Source organism: Rhipicephalus sanguineus, chromosome 6, assembly GCF_013339695.2.
Source record: "Rhipicephalus sanguineus isolate Rsan-2018 chromosome 6, BIME_Rsan_1.4, whole genome shotgun sequence".
NCBI lineage: Eukaryota > Metazoa > Arthropoda > Arachnida > Ixodida > Ixodidae > Rhipicephalus > Rhipicephalus sanguineus.
In genome coordinates this window covers 68,266,990-68,285,529 of record NC_051181.1, presented here as the reverse complement: position 1 = coordinate 68,285,529, position 18,540 = coordinate 68,266,990, and the positions used below count along the sequence as shown (strand labels likewise).

General features: G+C 45.9%; 1 protein-coding gene across 1 annotated transcript in view; it reads right to left on the bottom strand.

Moving 5' to 3' along the window:
* Positions 1-662: 662 nt before the first annotated feature.
* Positions 663-18,540, bottom strand: part of LOC119395866 (uncharacterized) — a gene marked incomplete at its 5' end in the record, with an annotated part of 58,608 nt that continues 40,730 nt past the window's right edge. Inside the window, 4 exon segments of the mRNA XM_037662868.2 lie at positions 663-3,294; positions 5,917-6,064; positions 15,737-15,859; positions 17,835-18,002. Of these exon segments, the coding sequence (XP_037518796.1) occupies positions 3,143-3,294; positions 5,917-6,064; positions 15,737-15,859; positions 17,835-18,002 (591 nt within the window).

The following is an 18,540-nucleotide window of genomic DNA, read 5'->3' as shown; positions in this document are numbered from 1 at the left end:
TTTTTTGCTATAGTTCAGTTCCTGCAACATTGTGAACATGTGCAGTGAATGAAGGTCTAGATCATTTCTCACTGTGCCGCCTACTTTCTATACATTGATTCAAAGGTAAACTTTAATTAAATATGTGTTACTGTTTCTGATTTCATGGCTCTGTTTACTTACAGAATCTTTCAGGCACTTCCTCGAGTGCGGATGAGGCAGTCCCGAAGAAATTGACACAAGACATAGTTGCCTTGGCAAAATAGTCGCCCGCAAGATCGCCAACATCATCAAGGGCCAGAAGAAGCACTTGTAGTTTTGATTATGAGAATATATTTGAACATATGCCTAATTCATCCACTGTGATTATCATTGCAGGGGCGCTGCCACATTGTGGGCCTTCTGCATGACAAGACACCCATAAAACACTTGCGCAAGACTAATTGTAATGGGGCTGAGAAGTAGGCAAATACAAAACTAATACAATGCCAGCAGGCAAATACAGAACCAATAGGCCAATATAATTCCAATTGGCTAATAGAGAACCAATACACCAATATAGGTCCAATAGGCTGATATAGAACCAATAGCCAAATACAGTTCCAATAGACCTATAGAACCAATAGACCAATAGGTGTCAATAACCCAATAGGCTATTGGTTTTCTATTGGGAATTTTTGCTAGGGATAGCACTCGTAGGCTTGAAATAAACCGACCAGTGCTTTATGCTAAAGCTAATGTGTTAATAGATGCAGAAGTCCTACATCTATAACACATAATGTTGTGCTCCTAGTAGCTTGTATGAGCACCTCAACAGAGGCTCTTCCACCAGTCACAAATTTCACAACATATAAATGTGCTTCAGCCATTACTCTATCCAATCACGTCATTTTCAGAGAGAGATCATCGGTTAAATTAGAATTAGATAGTCGACAGGAGCATGCAAGAAGCCTTCTCTTTCTTTCCTTTTTCTTTGTTTGATATCTTCTCCGAGACAGTCTTCACTTTTTGCTGTCACATCAAGTCGCGGCAAAAATTAAGGGTTTTCAAGCCTCACTGGTTGTCTAAGCACCATGATGCGAGTTATGCCTCCACATCACTCTCAAGAGACAAGACCAGTATTTTAGAGAACGATTAGGCTCCGGGAGCAAAATCACCATATCTTTAAGATAACTTATCGTTTGTTTTCCAAAGACATTAAATAAAATTACTGCAACTCCAGTTAAAAACACACTCTTGAATAGCACTGTGAGCATGTTGTAATAAGCAGCGGCTAATTTTGTCTGCACCAAGCGGCGACCACTTAAGATATCATTCTGGGTAACATAAGCTGCCACGGTAATGTGGATGCAGCCAGGTCGATGCTTCAAATAGTACATTAACCTCGTATGTCAAACTCAGTAGATTCACTGAGCATGACATTACACCGTTTCCTAAACTAGGCCAACACCAAACTTCATGGTGTCCATTGCGATAAAAGAAGACAAGAGATCTTGTTTACAAGTAAAACTAAACAGCAGTGGTGTAGCTGTTCGCAGGTGAAAACAGTTGAGAGCCGCAGTGCAGAGAAACATACAACTGAAAATTCTCACTCAGAAAGTTTAAAAGTTTTTCTTGTGGCACGGGAAGAAGTGAACTGCCAGGACAGTGATATAAGAACACTGAGCTCACATTTAGGCTAGCTCAACATAATGTGGCTGCCCTCACAGCCTCTTGTGAAGTGCCATGCAATGAGGCTGTCAAAATTGCGCAAGTGTTTCTTGAGTGTTTCTTCTTTATTTTCATTATGCCCGTAAATTTGCGTTTGCACAGAAACACAAGTAAAAACATGGCAACAGTAAACAACGCCAACAGTAACAACAAATACAACGTAACACTACCAACAGCTGCAATGCCACGATAAATGGCATGACGGGAAAGCAAGTCCAGGCACGTACGCACGATGCACACAGACTGCAAACAGTGAGAGACACACCATTCCTGAAGCAGTGAACACACAGGCTTTCTATTTTGGAAGTTTAAGTACATATCTGAAGAGCTACTGGCATTAAATATAAGGCATGAAAATATCATGAATACTGCCAGCCAGTAAGTACAGCTTTCAGCTGCATTTAGGAGTTTTTGGATATATAATGTCAAGGAGAAAGAATTCATCGGCATTTCACATCTACTTTCAGCCTTCAGAGCCATAAGAGCATCTTTCCCTACTGTGCAGGAAACCTGCCTGACAGTGTGAAATGGTTCAAGTCTGTGTGTTCAAGATCTGCTTGGCACAAGAGCCATTTTCTCAGCTTTACCAGCCTGAGTCAATAACTCGGGAAGGATTAAGCGACAGTGTGATTCTTGTCTTCCTTCTCTGCCGCTGGCTCAAGTGTCACTGTGCTGTCTCTAGCACATGCCAATCAATCAACTTGGTGGAATTGAAAATCGAATGAAATTTGGAGCAGCAAACTACTACATTATGCACAAAGTCCTCCATCAAGTCAAAACTGAGCCCCTGCAGCCTTCAACACTCTCATGCTGTCATGGTGAAGTTGATAATACCTGTCTTCTCGTGCCTAATTTTGTAACCTGTCTTCTCTAACCATTTTACTCTTTTTTGCCAAGGTGCAACCAGGGTGATGGCACCCTGTGTAGTTTCAGTGCTAGAAGTTTCTGCCAGTCATTTCTGCAGGAGTGGAGAGTGTGGCGCATGCTCGTGCCTGGACTGCTTTCACCGAACCAATCATGCCGGCACCTCCAACAAAGGCTCTGTCTAGGACTGAAGCTGCAATAGCCATCCCAAAGCCACGTCCTTCGGCCACTGTTCGGATCCTCTAAACGAGGCAACCCCTCACAGAGAGCTCGCAGATGCATGGCCGCAAGCACTACCTACACTTCTGTGGCATTCCCATTGTAAACCAAAGAACAACAACGTACAACAGTAGGAGTGACGACTTGGGATACAGCAGAGGCCGCCACTTGGCTACCAGTGGCAAGCTCGCACGAGAAGCGAGTCTCGGCCTCTGCCGGCATCCTCGCATGCAGCGCGGGTCTGTCGAGGGCATGTTGAGAATGCTCTGGCGCACACACACTACCTACTCTTGGCGGCTAACCCGGGGGATAAGCCGCGGAACGAAAGCGTACGACAGTCAGAGAGAATACCGCGACCTCGGACGTGGCTTTACGAGCCGACGGCGAGCTCGTACGTGAAAGGAATGATGCCTCCCGGACCCGCGAGCAGGCTCTTTCCGGCAAGGTCGAGGTCTATCTGACGAGCAGCTTGGCGACCCTCGTTGATGGCGTGCACCACGAGGGATTGGCCTCGGCGACAGTCTGCATACAGCACAACAAGACATCATTTCACGTTAATTATCATGTTTCTTTATTTTGACCACTGCATCGGCAAAAAAAAAAAAAGCAGAGCCTGTTGGCACAGCAACATAACAGCAATTTTGTTGCAGGCAATTTGAATGGTAGTATTGTGAAGCGCTTTCAATAGTAATTTTAGTGTCGCCAGCACTCTTCTGGAACCTCACCGAGTTTTAGTATTTATCAAACCTTTGTCATGTCAACTTACGTCCCCAAATGGTGCATAGTGGCCTAACCAAAGAATCAAACTTCTCACCTGGTGTTCCAATGCTCCTCCTTAAGATTCCCTGTAAAACTAAGCAACTCCTTGCGTTAAGCAATGTTGCATCTCTAGGCCCAGGGGTGAGATTGTGAGGTAAAGAAAATAGACCAATCCCACCATGAGTTCCACTACACCACCGCTGCCACAGTGCGTGCTGGTACTTCAGTACTCGGTACTGAAGCTGAGCGTACCGAGTACTGAAGTACCAGCAGTGCATGCCTGTATTTCAGTACTCGGTACGTTCAGCTGAGTATAGCTGGTGCATCGGTAAGCTGCATTGACAAACTTTATAGGGCGTATTTGGATGAATGAGGATGGTTGGGTTCACGTGCTATGTGCTGGGATGCTACAACAGCAGCCCGAGGCAAAAGGACTCGGATTTTACGTGTTTTCAAAGGATGTCAAGCTCAGACAGAAATGTGTGCGACAGTCAACAAAGTCGAGCAGAGCGGACTGCAACTACCGCGCATTTTCAATGTGTTTGTGAATTCAGTGTGCACAATGTATGGTAGTTTAGCAGTGCACTATTGCGTCATAACAAGCGTTCTGCACAACCAATGGGCCAATCAGCGACAGAATAACTTCATAAAACGTGTGCTTTTTTGATCCCCTTGCCGGGACCATCGCCGCCAATGGCGAAAGATAGCATGCAACATGCTTTCCGGGCAAAACAGACACCGCTTAAAGACACAGTGATATGTAAACCGACCTCTTGCCAAAAAAGATGACGGCTGTCAAGTGTATTGCTTGAACGAGACCTGTGATACAAATCAAGCTTATAACTGCATACAGCTCACGTCAATAAGTGCATGGCGAAAACTCGGCCATGCCAGCATGCCGTTGGGACTTCCCCTGTCCTTTCAATATGCGATATTATCACGAACGCAATGTAAGCGGCAACAGTGGTAGCAAAGCTTAGCTTCTTATATGAGTGTAGGCGGCTCTTACTGACGTACCGTACACTGCAGTTTTGAAGCAGTAGGCCGAGCAACGACATCGGCACCCAACCATCCGCTGAGGCCGCCGCCGGTGGCCGGAGAGGACTACTGCTCATCTGCCACATTGTGTGTGTCGCCAAAACCTCTTACTGACTCATCAATCCCTTCTGCAGCAGGAAATATTTTGCCGTTCACAACATTTCCATGACGTTACACTTTTGCAAATAGCATGCGGCCAGTCGCCGTCCCACGCACACGCTTTGAACCTGCTTCACGGCAACCGTTTCATATTCATTCACATTTAATACATCACTGTGATCAGAGTCCTGCGTTGACAACACAGCATACACGGAAAGTGTTGCTTGGACAAAAAAGAAGTGCAAAAAGCTTTTTTTTTCGTTTTATTGATTTGTTTTTTTCCCGTCTTCGTAGTCACAAAGAGCTCTATGGAGTTTGGGCCAGTTTTTCTCGCACACGTACACACTCGTGTCCTGACGTTCACTAAAGAAGATTATTGCTCTCATTACGACAGGAACCTGATTTCTCATTTTTTTATTACTAATATTTATTCCGCAAAGCGACGCAAGTGCATCAACACGACGAGACGACCTGACCACATGCTAGCACTGTCGAATGTTTTTTTTAGATGCGAAGCAGCTTTTGCTCGGGGCTGTGTCCGGCGGCGGTGGTCGCGTCCGCGCTCCACTGCGCATGCGCCTACGCTCTCTCTCCCACTCTCCTCTTTTACGCAGGTGTTCGGTCGCCTTCTCTCCTCTCCTCCCCCGCACTGCAGCCGTGCTGCAGCCAAATACAGCCTGCAACCCACTCTCTCCTCTTCCTCCCCCATTTCATGTGTATATACACGCGTGCGCTCGGTCGGCTTCTGTCATTCTCGCTCCGCTCCCGTTCAGATGAGTTATAACGTCAACGTCGGCGCCACTCGTTCACTCGGCGCTAACGGAAAGCAACGCACAAACACAACGTAATGATAACACAAACACTAAGTACAAACCTCACACACTAACGGAAACACTGAGTGAACGCAACGGAAACTTGGTGTGCGCCCCTAATGATGCTTCGCATCCCCTCATGGTTCCCTTGAGTGGGAGATGGTGTAATTTTTTCGCTTCTTAGCACTAGGATATGCAGTGTAACCTAAAATAAAATGATGTGCATTGGAGGTCTGGACACAGTTTTCCACCGTGTTCAATCGTCGTATGTGCCGAGGATTCGTCCCAAACGCCAAAATACCTGAAGCACACAGCAACCAGCCCCACCAGCAGTGCTCAGAGTACTCCAAGTAAGATGGCGGCAGTGCCGCTGTCGGAAACTAGCGCATGCGCAGATCATAAAGTGAGGTCGGTATATTATAATATGAGAACCCACCTCCAGCGGCATAGACTCGTGGCACCGATGTGTGGTACGAGTTGGCTGTAGTGCGGATGTTGCACCGTGGGTCCTGCTCCAGGCTCAGTTCGTCGATGAGGTACTTCTCGGGGCCCAGGAACCCCATCGCAAGGAGCACAAGGTCAGCCTGTGCAGAAAATAGAGGAGCCACTTTAATTAAACGAACATTAAAGTGAAACATTGAATCAGTTCGAACTGATAAACGATTCTTGGGCAACTCTTTTGCCTTTAATTTTATCATCGCAGGTGCATTATTTGAAGAGAAAACAGAGGTAGAAGTTTCATTTTAAAGAATTTTTTGCATTGAAACTTCCCAACACCTGAATGTGAGTGTGACATCATGGATTTTAGAGCCTTTTTCCCCCCCCCCCCCACTTTGCCAACACTGGCTCAATTAAATTTCCTAAAATTTGCCATGGTAAACCTATGGCCCCATTAAACCACAACGTAGTTTATTTTTACTGACACATGGTTGTGTAGGCTCTACCAAACGCCGTAAAAATTTATGACATCACAGCAAGTTGGTGTGGGAACCTCGAGGCAGTACCACCACCTGTGTTTTTATTTATGTGCATTTTCTGGCTTACCTAGCATCTTCTCAAGGCAACAGTGGTGCTTCAGGTATTACGAAAATGTGGTTTATTTATGGAAGACAAATAGTTTTACTCTTTAAGGTCCCATTTATTTGAATAGATAACCCAAATTTGCACCTGGGCTACAAGGTGCTTTAAAGACATGTTTTTGACCATAGGTGGGCAAGCTCACTCATGAGTCGACTCACTCAGACTCGGATCGAGACGTGAGTGTGAGTCTGAGTGAGTCCCAGTGAGTAATGTTTTTGTGAGTCTGAGTCCGAGTGAGTCCATTCGAGGAAAATTTTTGTGAGTCTGAGTCCGAGTGAGTCCTAAGGACAAGATACACTTCGTGAGTGAGTCTGAGTGAGCTCCATATTTTTTGCCGACCTATGCTTTTGACTGACTTTGGCCAGCCGCAATTCTTTCTGGCAATGCTGTATGTTGATAACTACGTTTCTCAATTTCTTACACTGATCAATCAACACAAATGCGACACACTGTTTTTCAATAAAGTCAGTTGATTTCATACAGAGTTGTCCCTTGGACCGTTCCTGTTCATTTCTGCTAGTTGATGATGTCTATGTCAAGTCTAAGTTTATTCTGAACCAGAACTTTTGCTGTGTTCAAATAATTCACAGGACACAGCATGGCAAACAGAGTTCTTTCTTTGGCTTTGTCGATGTGGACCAGTAAATTCACGCTAGATTTGCTCTTGAAAGCAAGACACATTTCCTAACTACAGTGGGAGAGATTCAACGAAAGATTGGCACATTCGGACAATGCTGACAGTGAATGCGGATTCAAACATGGCCAATTTTAGATCACACTGTACCACTGGTCAAAGTGATGCAGAAGGGCTGACTAGCAGTACGTGTGTGCTGTTGCATCTGGGAACAGCAATATGTCCCTGTGCAAGGAAGCAGCTTCGGCTATTCTTCAGACCTTATTTGTAGGCATCTACGTGTGAGCAACTACCCAAAAAGCATCCATATATAAGTGCGGGTACCTAACAAAATTAGGATGAGACAACAAAAAAAAATGGTATTCCACAGCTTACAAAACCAGAGATGGAGTTCAGCTTAGCTTAACTCAAAAGGGGCAGGTAAAAAAAAAATTGGTGATCGTGATGCAATAAAAATCGGCTGGGACAACACGCACGAAGGTGACGGCAGCAAAAGCTGGGAGTCCAGACGAGACAAAATCGATGGCAAAAAAACAAAAAAAAGGAGAGAGGAAGAGCGGGGTGGAGTAGAAACAGATGTTGCTTAAGGTGATGTAATAGGGCGGAGCGTCCTAGTGAGGTACGGATAAACAATGTGCCAAAGTGAAAAAAGTCATACTTTTGCCGCAAGGGCAAAGCAATACATGTACATGATAGCAACAAATTGAAATGCTATACAAAGTAATTAAGGCTAGCGGCCAAGCCTTTAGCATTTCACCTGGTTAACTCAACAAAATACTAATGTAAGAAAATGCAGCTTCTGCAGCGAGCGAAGCGACCTTCGTGCTGTCTATCACTTCACTGTAAAACTGAGCACTAAGAACACAACACCTACAAAGGTATGAGCAGTCTGCTGATCCCTGTCAAGATAGGGCGTGTGCGACCGCACCTGGATATCAAAATATGCAGTTCCCATCGGAGCCATGCAGCCTCTACCTCCAGGAACCCCTCTCCACAAAGGCCTTTCGTGCGACAAAAGATAGCCTTCATGACCTTTCGCACTGCCAAGAACAGATTTAAGGATGAGAAGAAAAAACTTGATACGCTTGAGCTTCGCCTTCAAGAGTAGAACGCGATAGCGCAGCAAGGTGTGAGAGCGGGCTAGTTGGTATTCCATAATACTAAAACTTCAGCGCAAACCGAGCACGGCGGACAAAGAAACGACGAAGACAGGCGCTAACTTCCAACTATCGTTTATTAAAGCAACACACACATATATACCTGTCACATGTGATTACACAGATATCAATCAACGCAAAAGGGGGCACTTATATTAAATAAAAGCAGCAAAACTACGCAGGACCTACACATGCGGGTGAATTTAAGTAATCTAGTTCCTTTTTTGTTAGTGCGATAGATGGCTTGCTGATGCAGCTTCCATTAGCAATCGCTGCTGCCTCAATGATGAGCCTGATGCTATCCTTAGGGTGAGATGCCAACACTGATGTAGTGTTGGAAGTTAGCGCCTGTCTTCGTCGTTTCTTTGTCCGCCGTGCTCGGTTTGCGCTAAAGTTTTAGTATTATGCGATAGCGCAATTGGATCCTGTTTGTATCGCCCTCTCAATCGCTAGCCTGGTTTCGCTTCGCGGTGGACACCTCAACCGTATCACAAGGAAAGGAACGTCTGTGCGCCTGTAAATCGGCCCTTACAAACTATCCTAGAATGCTTACTGCAAGTAGAGTTGTGAAGTGCCCACTACGACGTAATTCTTCCTTTGGCGAGTTGGCCAGGTACCCACTACAGGTCCGCAAGGCAACGGAAGGTGTTGTTGCTACTGTTGTTGGTAATGATAAATAATTATGCCCGTGTGCTTTGTAAGTGGTGGGCCTTTAAACCAAACACTCGTGGCACAATCCACATGTTTTGATGCCTGATGTTATTCTACGCTTTTGCCACGCAGCATTACCTATGTGGTAACGACACCCCTCGTATTACGTAACATTCATATAGTGTTTTTCTCCGAATCGATTTCGAGCACGGGCGTCGCTCTGTGGTGGAACACCTGCTTGCCACGCAGAAGTCCTGGGTTCGACTCCAATTCGAATGGAAGATTTTTTAGTTACAGTCAGATGCCGATTTTTCGGACGCCCGATTTTCCGGACATGCTCGAAAATTCGGACGCTTTCGCAGCACTGTCACCAGCCCCATAGACTTCATTGTATTAGAACGTCCAAAATTTCGGACGCTGAAGCTATTCCGCGTCCGATTTTTCGGACTTTCTGGCCAAATTGCAGGTCCGAAATGCATTATTTGAAGCCCCCACCGCTGCCGCGTCTATCATCTCGTAGGTTCGAACCAGCGCTTTCGTGAGTCAATCTGTTTGAGACAGTAGCAGAGTCCGAAAGTCAGCTTTGCCGCAATGGCGAAGCGTTATGGGGTGAAGCAGACGAGAAATTCAAAGGGGGCTATCGCGGCGCCGTGCGGTGGTGTTACGGATAAGCAGCGGAAATGCACGAAGGCGTGATGGCGGCAGCTGGCAAACGCGCCAGTACGGCTTAATCGCTGACAACCCTTACGATAAGCATCTTCAGTTAACTGCTCGGTAGTGCACGTGGCCTAGCGTAGTTGCATGCGTACTGCACGCATTTAATAGGCGAGATTTAATAGACGCATTTAATAGGCCATTCCTGCTGCCTCTTTGTGTGAGACCGCTAAGTGCGACGCATAGACGCGTTGCCTTCGCGGACGAAACCAGCTAGCCATTGCCGTGCCCGTGTACGGTCAGGAACTAAGTGCGCATCACGAACCCTTTCATAATAAATGCGTGCGTACGATAGAGCAACAGTAAAGTGACGGCGTCAGCTTAGTTGGCGATGTGCTGCACACAACTAGAAAGGATTGGCTTGAGACGGCAGCAAATGCTGCGTATCGGCAGCAATTCAGCGATCTGTGTGCACATGTTTACATGCGCACACGCATCGGGGAAAGCCGGACGAGTCATCCGCTTTCCGCCACAGTCTTTGTGTTCCGCGTCATCGTTTACAAATGCTTCATGCGAGATAGCTGTAATCTATTCCGCGCTTTGCTGTTGATCAGCGGCGCTCATCAGGAGATGCAAAAGTGGCGGTTGGCACATACGTAGTTAAGCGGGGTTCGCGGCAGGTACCGAATGTATTTGCGAGAGCCTGGGCGTGCACCAAAATGCCTGATAATTGTACTGGGAGGTATTAAAGCTATTTCGGACGTGGCATTTGACCACTTGAGCAGAATAAAAAAGCCTGAACTTGTTTTTTCGGACTGCCCGATTTTTCGGACGATTTCGCGGTCCCTAGGGAGTCCGAAAAATCGGGAGTTGACTGTATTTCTTTATTTGCATCTATCTCAAATTTTCACTCACGGACAACGCTGATTCAGTGATGCTACCGAGGACTTCTGATTTGGAGGAATTTTTCGAGCAGCAAAATTTCCATTTTGGAGCACTTTGGAGCAGCAAAATTTTCATCTTGGAGGACTTTGGAGCAGATAATTTTGCATCTGGGAGCACCCTGGAGCAGCGAATTTTACATCCTGGAGTGCACTACAGAAGAATATTGCAATAACATTCAAGCACCGGAATATTACTATTGGGCTCTTATGAAGGCTAGAAATATTTCAATTCATTGCAAATCTCATGGAAAAAATCATCTCCGGAGAACTCCATTCTTCACTCGCTAATGAAAAAATAAGGGCTCATGCAGTTGAGTGTTCTGGATTAACCTCTTCGGCGATTATTTTCGACACTAGCAAATAAACAGTATACCAGATCAATAAAATTGCACTTTATGAAATAACACTCTAAATACATCTATGTGGTTATCAGCAGACATTGTAGACAAACGCCGTGATGTACAGCAGTGCCTCAATGCCAAAGAGCCACACTGTCCCTAATGCATTCCCCTAAGAAAACTCCAAGGCGAAAGCCAGGTTCTTTTTCTTCTCGATCGACGGGTTGATCCTCCCCCTCCTTCTCTGCAAGCTATCTGCACCTCACCTGGTTTTGCGCTAGCTCCTTGATCGGGGTACCGATCACGGAAGCAGTGTAAAGCGACGATGTCGTGATGGCGTCATCACGTGACATCACGATATATGACGCCATGATGACGTCACAAGTTTTGACGATCTATGACGTGATGATGACGCCATCACATGATTATTTTTTGCATCAATCGATTGACGCCGCCGACGGTCAATTTTCGTGTTTGATAAAGCATCTGATGCTTTCGCATTAATATTGCGTATTGAACGTTAACAACCTGGCCTTACATACCAAACAGTCCTCCACCATGTCACCTCCTTGCCATGCGCAAAACAACTTCACTTATCATCCACTTCACAGAGTGAAATGGCAACTTTTTTTAAATGTTTATTGTGATAACAATTACATGGACGCTCTCCGCGGATTTTTTCCGTCGCCATTGCCATAATTTTCTGTATAAAGACCAAATTAATAACATCACCACGCGCATTCTAGCCGCGGGTAAAAGCTCGCGAGCGCTGGCGACGAACGCGGCTGAAGCGGAGATTAGGCTAGCCGGCCGTCTGTCTCCGTCGCACGGACAGCGCATGGGATAACATCTTCCCGCGTGCGGGCCTGCCGTCGATTGCTCATCAGAGAGGAAACGCCCCGCCAGTCTTTCGTAAGGAGCATGAAAGGACGCCAGGGGAGCAGGGAGGGGGAGGGGACCGCATTGTTCGAAGGGCGCAGTCGCTTGCGCGCGCGCCATCTCGAGGCATCAGGAGACTGCTCGTAAACTTGCTGTGCTCTCAACGCTTACTTCGTGTTTAGAGAACTCAGAGCAAGATGATGATGATGAAAACATTCCTTTATTAAAATTTAAAGAAAACGGGGAGGGTCCCTATTCCGGGACTCCTATGGCAACCTCTGCGATAGCCCGGGCCCGCTGGACGAGCGCCCGACAGACCTCGGGGGCGCCTTCACGAAGGATGCCTTCCCACTGCTCTGGGGTACGGGTGGACCGAAGGATTGGTGGGAGGGGAGGGAAGTAGGCAGCGGTGCACTCTACGGTGACGTGAAATGTTGTGGGGTTGGCGCCACATCCTGGACAGGCGTTGGTATAGCGAGTCGGATATAATTTGTGCAGGAAGTGCAGATTTGGAAATGTTCGGGTCTGCAGTCGGCGAAGTGCGACAGCCTCCTCTCGTGTGAAGGGCGCTGGTGGTGGTTGGTATCGCTGTCGTTGGCGTATGTAATGCTGTGTGACCTTGTGATAAGTGAGAAGTGGGGAACCTAGCTCTGTGTTGGCTGCCTCACTGCGCGGGGCTAAACGCTTCGTTTTTCATTTCCTGGAGCGGCCATATTCCCTTAAACCAGTGTTTTGTTGAGTTACGCGAGATCGAATCCAAAAGAGTTAGCTGCTAGCCTTACTTCGTTTCACAATACAATTTGTTGGTATCGCATTCATTGCTTCGCTCTTAAGCGAAACTGAGTTTTTTTACCCGTCAGCTATTGACCCCCGAAAGCGAGGGGCGGACGTGTAACATGGGGTAGCCGCTTCACTGTGGGCCGTCAGCGACGGGCCCGCTACTGACAGCTGCGTATTTGCGGCTGCTCCGACCAGGATATATGCTTTTATTAATGAGATGACATTTTTAAAAAGCAAGCAAAAATTCGAATTGGAACCCTCCCAGACAACACTCGACGTCCTGAGGTCGTCCTCAAATGGTACAATCATCCTCGCACATTTCTCGATGTCCTTGGTACGTATTGAGTACGACACGAGCTGGTTTGACCCGGAAACGTCTTTGCGAGTGCTTTCTGAGGACAACAAGTTGTCCTGAAAAAGTTCTTCCAGATACATTTTGGGGATGACAAAAGCAATATCGAGAGCGCGCTAACAAGTTGTCCTGAAAAGGTTCTTCCAGGGACCTTTTAGGGATGACAAATGCAATGCATGCACTGAGCGCTTACATATGATTCCTCGCGTCCTTTTCACACTAAGTAGATGCATATCATATGTGAAAATTTTCTCAGCACGTTTGTTTCACACAGTCATTGCATTTTTTCGCCTCGCTGCTTCTCTTTTGGTTGAAAAGCTTCAAATTACGCATTTCGCTTTCTGAAACACAAGTAATTAATCATCTTGGGTATCGAAGCTGATATTGCGCAGTGGTCATTTAAAATAGTATGTTCTTAAAAGTGGCAGCCATATATTAGTGAATATCCGCCGCTCTAGCGTGTAATAACAAACTAGCCGCTGGCAACCATTGACCATGCGTTGCCGTTCTGGATAGTCAAGTAGCCAAACCAGCCAAGCCATTCCAAGTCAACTCACTGTCAAGATGGGATCTTGCAATGAAGGTTAGTGCAAACCGCATCTTTGTTGTTTGTGTGTACAGTACAGTTTAGTGTACAGTTAACAAAAGTAAGATGTCTGAAAGTGCAAATCGTAGACGTCGTCGGGAGGTCAATTGCCGTGTTGATGGGTGCTTCACGTTACTCAACGCTCTGACTGGTGCTCCAATGAATGGATCGGCACCAGTCGAACAAATCGCGGTGAATTGTGCTTCGGAGAGTCCCAACGTGAATAACGGGGAATCGAGGTCTGCGTCTGACACATGGCCCGACCTCGGGCAAGTGAACTCGATGCCCGTGTCGAGTGCACTGGTGGGCTGTCAGAGCGGAGCCTCTAACACTAATGAGTGCACTGTGCACGATACATGCACGTGGTGACGAGGACATTGTGCCAGACTTCCAAGGAAGTTTACAAACGTGGGCCATTGAGTCGCAGTCGTCGCATGCTGCGGTGACATCACATGAGACTGTCATGAAATGTAGCATTGTTCTACACGGGACAGCGTCTGGTTCCTTTTGCGTGTATTAATCCTTTCATTAAAATTGTAACTGCCTTTATTTGACGTCTTTCTCTTTTTTTTTTTTGCAGGAGTAGCCCGGTACAGTAAAACATCTTGGCAAATTTGTGTTGAATGTCTTAATATTGCTTTTTTTTCAGACACTGCATCTGACTACTCGGACTCGGATGCCTGAGAAAGCGGTCCTCATAACCAGGCGGGACTAATTACTGTTTAAATAAATGAATTTCAGTCAACAAGCTTTGTTTTTTTTTTTTGTCATAGTCAAGCACTTATTGTCACCTCTCCGTTTCTTGACGCAGTACACATACATAAGACCTTACGGAGGTGTTTTTCCTTTAACGTATGTAAATACCTTGAAAAGAAATAAATCATATGTAGTAATACAAAATATCACAGCCGACGGTACCGAACTGGCTGCACAATGGTTGTTCTGAAAACATGCTAAAAAAGTCCTGAAGTACTGTTTTGAGGACGCCCTGAGGTTGTTATGAGTACGGACAACAGGACTGGATTAGTGCCATTCTAGTACCATAACAGGACGTTCTGAGGCCATCATAATGTCCTCAAGGTGGCATACTGAGGATGTCCTGAGGTTGTTATTGTGTTGTCTGGGCTAGCACGTGAGCTCGAAAGGGCATGGTCTTTTAGGGGGTATTTACCACAGAGTTATGATTAAACTCGGACGTGCTGGTATAAGCAATTACAAAAAAGCTCTTCCGAATGAAGATCCATGAATAAAGTATATCTGAGAAAAGTGTGAACGCATTTCCACCGTTCGCGTGCTCTTCCATAAACGCGAAGCAAGGAAAATTCGATATTGTTCCATATATATACTGCTAGCGATCCCAGATTTCATTCCACGATGTCCGGAAACAGAAGTGACAGACATTTTAGCAGCACACATGTAGTTATTACTGAACATTGCTTTCCCTACGTACCGTGCGACGCTTGAAACGAGCTATCAGCAGCGTTTCTAGAACAGACGACGTCCGCCGATTAATCGCCGTCGCACTTTCTCGCTACCGATAGGCGTAGACGTCACGAGCCTCTGCGGAGAGCGCGTTTTGCTGTCGAGCCGACTTGCAGAACAGAAGCTGCGTCGGCACCGTGCATGGCATCGTGGCTTATTCGAGACGCACGCGCGAGCGCTATTTATTCAGCGGAATAATTCTCGGTCCATAATTGGCAGCCCCGAGATCGAGCTGCACATGTTCTGACGCGCCGGCCGTGCGATTGCCGGTGATAGACGCCCCCAAACCCGAGACTTTGGCGCAGTTTGGCGCAATTTTCGTCGATATTATCAGGATGGCGCAGTAAATACAATTTGGCGCACTTTGGCGCAGTTGGCGCAGGAGTGGAATCACTGCTGATTTTTCGCTCACAACCAACGACACCGGAATTTCTGCAAAATGGGCTCTTTAACGCTATCGCGTTAAAATAGACACACAAGGTGTGAAGCGCATTTCCAATGTGTTACAGCTTTCCTTGAGCTGCGACTGTTGGCTACCCTTGCACACTTTCACTCACATACAGAACATATAATGCGTGGGGTGATGTTATTAAAGGCGGATCTGTTGAAGCCGAGCATTTCTCCGAGACACATGAACATAAATGATCATCATCGTGAAAAAAAGTGACTTTTTCAATTAAAAAAAAGGTGACTTTTTCAATATAATCAATAAAAGTGACCTTAAAGACTTTGGAGGTGTCTGGCAGCTCCTCCATGTTCCAGCGGCCTGTGGCATCTTTGGTCCACTTGACCTGCACTGTCCGGATGCCCGAAACATGGCCCTGACCATTGTCCAGGAATTCCTGCAAGGCAAGTTTTGAGTGCTTCAACAATGGCTGCAGACATACCGTACTTGCATCATACACTTTTTATGAGGTTGCCTCATGGTGATGTTATAAGTGTATGCGTTAAATATATTAAAGATTAATACATTCAACGAAGCAGCTATGGTGCAAAACAACTGACACATCAAATCCCACCATTCAAATGGTGGGATTTAATATGTCAAAAGGCAGATCCAAATGTTATCTACAACTCTACATGCTTGTACAATGTTGTAAAAAACTGAAAGCCATTAAATAGTTTTGAAATTAGAATAAAAGCCTATTTGCTTATTTTATGGAGTGAAAACATGCTAATGAGTCACCTTATTAAACTCCTGTAGCCTTTTATATCCTTTATAATAATTATATACTTATTATTTTTGCTGAGTCAGCTTCATCGTGCAACATTTCTTACACGTGTTCCTGTGCCAGACTCACACTGTCATTCAGAAAATGTATAATTGTTTCCTGTGTTATATGTTATTCCTCACACTACTGAGCAATTTACAGGTTACAGATACCTATGCCAGGCACAACATCACCAGCCTCTAGCCTTGCCATATGATAGGACACAAGTCTAAAACAAGTTAACAACATCATATATTATATTCTTTACCAAGCCATTTACAAAACCCAAGTGAGGCATTCATTTAGGCAGTTGTCGCCCATGCACCAGAAAGGAGCGCAATTCCAATGGCCTCGTATGATTATTTTATTGCTTACTGCTTTGCAGTAAGGCATTATGTACTGGTTTATGTACTTTAGTAAAAAAAATGAACATCTTAAAGCATTTGTTGTGGTGGCTATCATATTTCTGTAGCAACAGTTGGATTACATGAAGAGGCAGGCACTATTAGCACGACATAATGCACAGTGATGTTAGTTGTAGTCAACGAAGTTCCACCAAGTTATTTTCTAGTTAATTTTAGAACATGCATCATTAGAATTATTGAACCAGAGGGGTAAAGTAATAGTCAATTTGCTTGATAGAGTAGAATACAATTTACTCATACAGATTTTTGTTATACAGTAGAACCCCGCTGATACGTTTTTGAAGGGACCGTAGGAAATAAACGTAAGAGACGGGAAGCGTAAGAGCCGAAAAACAGGAAAAACGGCAAAATATTTAGTGGTACAGAATTTTATTTCAATTCTTACGAGCAGCACGGAAATTGGCGCGCTCAGCCGCGATCTAGTCAATGGATAGAAACGCGGAGCTTAGGACGGCCTTATCCACATAAATGTAATCAACGTATGTGATTTTTTTAACACCAACAGCTGTAGGCATGAAAGAACTAAGCACACGCAATCACGACCGGCGCGGCGAGTCCGACCACGAACCGCACGCACGACCATGCGAGCTCCAACCAGCTCGAACTCCTCCCGTTCTCCGACAAATAACGATGATGATGAGTCTACGCCAACGCGATGGCAGAAGTGAATGCCAATCTCGAAGGCCTTGCTTTCGCAAGCAATTACGTCATACACGCCATGTTTGTGCAATGCAAATCTCAGAGGCTATGCTTTTGTCAATAGTAAATGCCAATCTCGAAGGCCTTGCTTTCGCGAGCAGTTACGTCATAGACGCCATCTTTGCAATTTGAATCTCGAAGGCCATGGTTTTGTTTGCATCAATTGAAAGATTCTGTTGCTTGCGCCTCTTATGCGGCTAATATTACGGTCAAACGAGGCCAAGCTGCATGGCCGCTCTCTTTGGTAGTCACTCGGTCGGCTCCGGGCGCACTTCGCGACGTATCATACGGGAACGGTCCGACAGTTACGACGTAACAGCGGGGTTCCCAATACATTGTATCCTATGGGAGCTATGCTGGGACCGGCGGAAAACGACGTAACAGCCGGGAAAACGCAGCAGTGAGGAACGTAACAGCGGGGTTCTACTGTATCAAGATTTATCCGCGTTGGCACTAGCAGTATAGAGAGTAGCCCTTCTCACCTTGCTGAGGATGCTGTAGTGTCGTGGATCCTGTCCGTACTTGAGGCGGACCTCCTCGTGGCCGTAGTCCACACGCATGATGCGGGGCCACTGGGGCCACGGGTTGCCCTCCCCACGTTGTGGGGGAGGCTGTGGCAGGATCTCAAAGGTCACTATGCTTCGTGCACCCTGCAAAACCACAGACGACAAAAAAAAAAAGATGTCATCACGAGCACAGAGAATTTCAGAAGTTCTGATAACAATACTGAGGCAGCTTTTGTTGCACCTCTGTCAACAATGTTGTGTAACTGACACACAAGTAATATTTATGAGCTTAAACACGATCAAGATGGCAATCCACAAGCAATTAGCACCGTTGGTCTTCACCGGAGCAAAATGTTGAGGTGGCATTTACAGCATCTACCAAGCACTTGTAATCAATACGTGTGTCCCATAGAGTTACATAATAATACACTAGAGGGAAATGTGGCTAGTGTATATGGGAGCTGCAACTGCATGGCGCTTTAGCCTGCATGGGAATGATAGGTAGTACAGTGGATTTGCCTAAGCTCCGTTGCTTCAGCTCCGTGTGGCTTTCTGACTATTAAAACTGGTAATTATATTTAAAAAGTTCAGCAGTCCCACTTCACCAACTTGACCCTTTAGGCTCACCAATTCAAATCGGGTCATAGAGTTCACAGCGATCCATTCTTTTATCCGAAGCGAA